The sequence below is a fragment of the Ipomoea nil genome, unplaced genomic scaffold (assembly GCF_001879475.1).
Source record: "Ipomoea nil cultivar Tokyo-kokei standard unplaced genomic scaffold, Asagao_1.1 scaffold2990, whole genome shotgun sequence".
NCBI lineage: Eukaryota > Viridiplantae > Streptophyta > Magnoliopsida > Solanales > Convolvulaceae > Ipomoea > Ipomoea nil.
The window spans coordinates 1-6,233 of NW_017619418.1; the positions used below are offsets into that span (position 1 = coordinate 1).

Below are 6,233 nucleotides of genomic sequence, written 5' to 3' on the forward strand. Positions count from 1 at the left end.
GAGAGCGGCAAAGAAAAAAGAGGCGGAGAGGGCGGAAACAGAGCAAAACAGAGCAAAAGAGCAAGGGCGGGACGGGAGAGAGGCAAAGAGAGAAAACACGCAGAGCGGCAAGAGAAAGCAGGCCAGGGGGAGCGGCAGCAAAGAGACCGGCGCAGCAGGGAAGAGCAGCGACAGAGGCGCAGAAGGGGGAAGCAAGACAACACGGGGGGGGAGCAAAACAAGAGAAGGGAGGAAAGGAGCACGGAGCGGGGAAAGCCGGGAGGGGCACACGGAGCGGGGAGAGCCGAAGCAGGGCGGAGGGGCGGGAGGAGGGCGGGCGGGGGGAGCAAAGCACGAGAGCACGGGAGACGGGGCGACCGGAGGGGGGAAGACGGGGGAAAGGAACGCGGAGGCGGGAAAGCCGGGGAGGAGCGCGGCGACGGGAAACCCGAAGCAGCAGGGGGGGCACGGGGCAGGAGGGCGGGCGGGGGAGCAAAGCACGAGAGCACGGAAAGGCAGGGGAGCGGGGAACCAAGGAGGGGGAGAGAGAGGGAAGGGCGCGGGGAGAGAAGAGCAAGGGGAGGAGGAGGAGGACACCACCGCGCGAACCACGAAGGGGCGGGGGGCGGGACGGCGGGCGGGACGGACGGCGCGGGACAGAGGGCGCGACACGAGAGAGACGGCGCACACAAGCGCACACACACGGGAGGGGAGGGAGGGCCGCGGGGCACCAGACGCGAACAAGCGGGAAGAGGGGGGGGGAGCGCGGGCGGAGCAAGGGGGGGCGGGGCGAAAAAGGGGGAAAGGCGAGGCACCCCCCCCCCCGCGAGACGGGCACCGGACCGCGGGGGACCAACAAGGGGGAGCAGAGCCGGGAGCCGAGGGGAGGCAGGGGAGACCAACCGGGGAGGAAAACACGGGCCAACGGGGGGGGGGGACGGGGGGGGCGAGGGAGCCAGGCGACAAAGGGGGGAAGGGGAGGAAGCGGGCAGAGCGCGGGAGGAGGAGGAAGAAAGAGGGAGCGCAAAAGCGAGGAGGCGCACGGGAGAAAGGGAGGAGGGGAAAGGGCGGAGGCAGGGACACGGAGCGGCGGGACACGAGGAAAGGGGGGAAGGAGGGCCACGGGCCGAGAGAAAGAGGAAAAGCAAGACGGCGGGGGAGAGCCCCGGAGGCGCCACAGGACGGACAAAAGCCAAAACCGGAGGGACAGCGGAGAGAGAACGCGGAAGAAGCGGGACAAGAGGGCCAAGGAGAGGCGAGGCAAAGCCGGGAGGAGACAAGAGGGCCGAAGAGCCGAAAGGGGGGACGGCCAAAGAAAGAGGGGAAACGCGCAGCAAGAGGGGCGAAGGAGAGGAACAAGAAAAAGACAAGAAGCGCACAAGCGCCAGGAAGAAGGGGGAAGGGCAAAAGGCGCGCAAAGGAAAGGGGGGCAGACAGGGAAGCGCGAAGGAGCAAAGGGCGGGGAGAGAGGAGGGAGCGGGCAAAAAGAGGAGCCAAAAAGAAAGGAAGCGCAAAAGCCGACGAGGCGGACCAGCGGCAGGGGAGAGGAAGGGGACGGCGAGGCGCGAGCACCGAGAGCGAAGAAGGGGGGCAACAGACAAAGGAGGGAGGGAGCGAAAAGCAGAGGAGGGCGAAAGGAAGGCCAAAGAGGAGGAGGGGCAGGAAGCGCGAAAGGCGGCGCGAAGGGCCGAACAACCGGCAACCGCCAGGGCAGGAGAAAAGAAGGGGGAGGAGGACGGACGAACAAGGGGCGCGGGGGCAAAAAGGGAGAAGGGGGAGGCGAAAAGGAGACAACAAAAAGGCGGCGCGGGGAAAAGGCAGCGCGCGCAGAACACAAGAAGAAAAAGGCGAAGAAAACAAGGAGGGGGCGACAAGGGCCGCAAACCCGGACAGGGGAAAAGAAAGGGGCCGGAGCGAGCGGGAGCAAGGAGCAAGGCAAAAAGGGGGAAGCGACGCCGAACAAAGCCGAAAGCAAAAGGGGCAAGCGCGACAAAAGAAAAGCGCGCGGGAGCAACGAACCAAACGAAAAGGAGGAGGCGGAGGAGGCAGCAGCAAGCGAGGAAAGGGCAGGGGGAGGAGGAGACGGCGCGAAGAGGCAAGGCAAGGGAGGGGAGGACAAGGGAAGAGGGGCGGAGGGCGCGGGAGCAGAGGAAGAAGAAGGAACAGCGAAGGCGGGCAAGGCGGGGAAGGGGCGGGGGCGCGGAAGCGAGGGACGAAGCGAAGGCGAGCGCAAGCAAGGAGGCGAAGGCGGGAAAAAAGAAGAAAGGAAGAAAAAGGGCAAGAGGCGGGACGGGAAGGGAGGAAAGGGAAGAAGGAAAAGAGGCAGCGGCAAGAAGAGGGGAAAGCAAGAGAGGGGAGAGAACAGAAGCGGAGAGCGACGAGGGCGACGGGCACGAAGGCGGCGAAAAGGAGAGAGAAAAGGGGGAGCAGGCAAAAGCCAGCAGGAGAGAGAACCGGAAGGGGAGGACGCCACAGGGGCGCAAACCCCGCAAAAGCGGACGAAGGCGACGACGACGGGAAAGAAGAAAGGGCAAGGGGGAAAAGGGGGAAAAGGCAGAAGAGCACGAGGAGACAAGGACGGGGCGAGCAAAAAAGCAAAGGGGAAGGGGAAAGGCCGAAACAAGGGGAGGACGACGGCAAAGCAACAAAAAGGCGCAAGCAAAGAGAGGCCAAAGAGGCAAGGGCAAAAAGAGGGCAGAGAAAAGAGGGAAGCGGGGCGAGAAAGAAAGGGGGGAGAGGGAGCCCACGCAAAAAGGGGGGGGCAAGAGAGGGAAGGCGGGGAGAGACCAAAGCAACCAGGCGCGGCCCAGGGGCCAAAAGAGAAAAAGGGGGGCAAAACCGGCCAAAAAGGGGCGAAGGGAGGGAGGAGGAGCGGGGCGCGAAGGGGGACAAAGCGCCGCAGCGGAAGGCAAGAAGAGCAAGGGGGGGGGGGGACCAAAAAGCACGAACAGGAAAGGACCCAAGCAAGGAGGGGACCGAAAGGGAAGGAAGCGGGGGGCAGGAGGGGGGACAGCGAGAGGGGGGGCGCACGCCACAGGACGAGAAAGAAAGCAGAGCGAGGGAAGGGCAAAGAAAGCGAGGGACCAAAAGGGAGGGCGGAGGAAAGCAAAGGAGGGAAGGACAAAAAGGAGGGCACGAGCAAGAAAAAGGGGGAAGAGGGAAGAGGGGGGCGGCGGGAAGGCGGAAAAGGGAAGGGGGGAGCACGAGGCAAGGGGGGAGAAAGGCGAGCGGGGGAGAAGGGGCGAAAGAGAAGGGCCGAAGAAAAAGGAGCGCACAAAGGAGAGGGGGAGCGGGAAAAAGCGAAAGAAGAGGGGGGGGAGGGGAGCACAAGCAAAGAGGCAGGGGGCGGAAGGGCCAGAAAGGCGAAGGAAGCGAAGGGGAAGGGCACAGAAAGCGCAACCACGGAAACGGCAAGACGAGCAAGCAGCGGGCAAAGAAGAAGCGAGGAGAAGGCGGGCCAGAGAGGAGCGGCAAGAAGGACCAAGGGGGGAGGCAGGCCAACGCGGAAAGCAAAGCAAAGCAGCAGGCAAAGCAAAGACACACGAGGCAACGGCAAGACCGCGAAGCGGACGACAGAGGGACGGGGGGACCGGGGGAGCCAAGAAGGGGAAGGGGGAAGAAAGAGACGCGCGGGGGGGGAGGAGGGGGCCAGGGACACGGGGACCGGGGGCGCAAGAAGAAAAAGGAAGGGGAGCAAGGGCGACCGAAGCGGGGGAAGCAACGACAAAAGGAGAAAGAAGGGCAAAGAGCAAAAAGACGAACGGAGCGCGGAACCGAGGGCGGGAAGGGAGGGAGACAAGCGGGGCAAGGCACAGGGAAGGGCGCAGCAAGGAGCGGCCCCAAGAACACCGCAACAAAACGGGGGGGCCGAAAGAAGAAACCGGACGCGCAAAGAAGCCGCACGAGGGAGGAGGAGGGCGGCCGGGCGCCCGAAACGAGAGGGGCGGAAGCGAGCAACACGGCGGGGACACGCAAAAGCGAAGCAGGAGCCAGAAGCAGGACAAGAAGACGCCAGAGGAGCGAGAGAAAGGGAGAAAACCAAAGAGGGGGAGGGGCAGAGGGGGAGGCAAAGGGGAGGCAGAGGAAGGAGAAAGGGCAGCGAAAAGCGGGGAGGAGCGGGCAGAGGAAGGAAGGGGGCGAGGAGAGGCAGCGACCAGCAAGGGGGCAGAGGGGAAGAAAAGAGCAAGGGGGGGGAAGAAGCCAGACACGGGGAGGGGGAGGAAAAAGCACAGAGCAAAAGGAGGGCGCGGGACGAAGAAAGGGCACAAAAGGGGAACAAGGGGCAGAGGGAGGGGGGAGACGAAGGAGACGGGGGAAGAGGAGGGGGGCAGGGAAGGGAGGAGGGGGAAAGGAAGGCGCGAGAAAAGCCCAGCCCGCAGCCAGAAGAAGGGGGAAAGGCGGGGAAGAAGAAGGGGGGGAGGGGAGCCGCACGGGGAAGGGAGAGGCAGGACAAGGGGGGAGCCAAGGAGGGAGCAAGGGACGGGGGAAGGGGGGGAAGCAAGGGCAAGAAGAAGGAAAGGGAGGAAAGGCGAACCAACGCGGCCAGGACACAACAAAGGGAGCCACCCAGGACCAGGCACCCAGGGGAACCAGAGGGAAGAGGGCGCAAAAAGCACCCGCCAGAAGGAAGGAGGGGGAAGAGGCAGGAAGGCGGGAAAACAAGAGCAGCGACCAGGGAAGCAGGGGGCACGGGGGAGCGAGCGCAGAGGGAACCAAAAGAAGGGACGAAGCGCGCAAGGAGCCGGAGGGAGAAAGGCGAGGCAAGAGGAGCGCGAGCAAGGCAAAAGAAAGGAGGGGGGGAACGGGGGCCAAGACCGGCGAACCACAAGGGGGGAGGAACCAAAGGGGGCGGCCGGAACAAAGCAAACGAAGAAGGCGGGAGGGGAGGAAGAAAGCAAGGCGCGGGGCAAAAGGAGACGCGCAAGAAGAAGGAAGAGAGGGGGAGGAAACGGGGGCACCGGGGGCCCGACGGGAAGCAAGCAGAAGGGGCCGAGCCGACGCCGCACACAAAGAGGGCACCGGGGAGCAAAGGGACGGGAAAAGCGCAGGCGGGAAGGGGCGACGCGAAGAAGAAGGGAGGGCGAACAACCCCCAGGGGGGGAGGGAAAAGGCGAAGGGGAGAAAGGCGACAAACGGAAAAAGGCAGGGGAGGGGGGAAACAAGCACCGAGAGCGGGGGAGGAGACGGGGGCAAGGGGCGGAGAAGCGGGGGAGGCACCAAAGGCCGGGGGGACAAAACGCGAGGGAGAAGGCAAGAGGGGGAGCAGAGGGGAGGAGGGCAAAGAGGGGGAGGAGAGGAGGGGGGGGAAGCACGAACAAGGCGGGGGGGGAGAAAGGGGCGAAGCGGAGGCAGAAGAAAGGCGAAAGGAGCAGGAGGGGGGGAAGGGAAGGACGGCGGGGGCGGACAAGGCAAACAACGGAAAGAAGGAGGAGGCAGCAAGCAAGCAAAGGACACCCGCGACGGGAGAAAGAAGGGGGCCGGGAGGGAAAAGCAGCGAGCAAAAGGCCAAGGAGCACAGCAAGAAGGCGAGACAAAGAGGAAGAGGGAAAGGAGGGCGAGCAAACAAAAGAGAGAGGAAGGAGGGGGCGCGGCGAGAGCGGACGGCAAGCAGGCCGGACAGGGCGGAGGCGGGGGAGGGGGGGCAAGAGGCCAAGCAAAGCCAAAAGAAAGCCACCGCACCGCAACAAAGAAGAGCAGACGAGAGCGGAAAGGCACAAGCAAGGGGGGAGGGGGGAGCCAAAAGGGACAGAGGGGACGCGAACGGGGGGCAGAGGCGGAGGGGGCAGGGGGCAAAAGAGACAGAAAAAGCACGGCCGGGACAGGCCAGGGGGGGGGGAAGGCGGGGGCGGGGGCAGCAAAAAGCAAAAGGCCAGCGCAACGAGGACCGCCGAGGCCGAAGAGAGGGCGGCAGGGGGGGGGCGCAAAGGGGGGGAGGAAGCAACAAGGGAAGGAGGACGGAGGGAAGGGGGAGGACGGGAGGAGGAGGGGGAGAAGACGAGGGCAAGCGCGAGCACGCACAAGCCGGGGCGGCACGCAAGAACCAAACAGAGCGACAGGCGACAGCAGGGGAGAAGGGAGCACGGGGAAAAGAAAAAGCGGAAGAGCGAAGAGAGCCCGACGGAAAACCAAGGGGCGGAGAGGCGCACGAAGCCGGGAGGCGAAACGAGAGGGGCGACCGGAAGGCACGAGGGGGAAGGAGCGAAAGGAGCGAAGGAGCACGGGACGGAAGCGCGCGAGGGAAAGGGAGACGGGGG

The 6,233-nt window shown here is 65.0% G+C and overlaps 1 protein-coding gene across 1 annotated transcript; it reads left to right on the plus strand.

Moving 5' to 3' along the window:
• Window positions 1-971: 971 nt before the first annotated feature.
• Window positions 972-5,582, plus strand: LOC109163221 (hornerin-like; the record flags this gene model as incomplete). The annotated part of the gene is made up of 2 exons (XM_019311985.1): window positions 972-3,449; window positions 3,966-5,582. Coding segments are annotated over 2 exons (4,095 nt in total), but the record flags the coding sequence as incomplete, so codon positions are not given.
• Window positions 5,583-6,233: the final 651 nt, after the last annotated feature.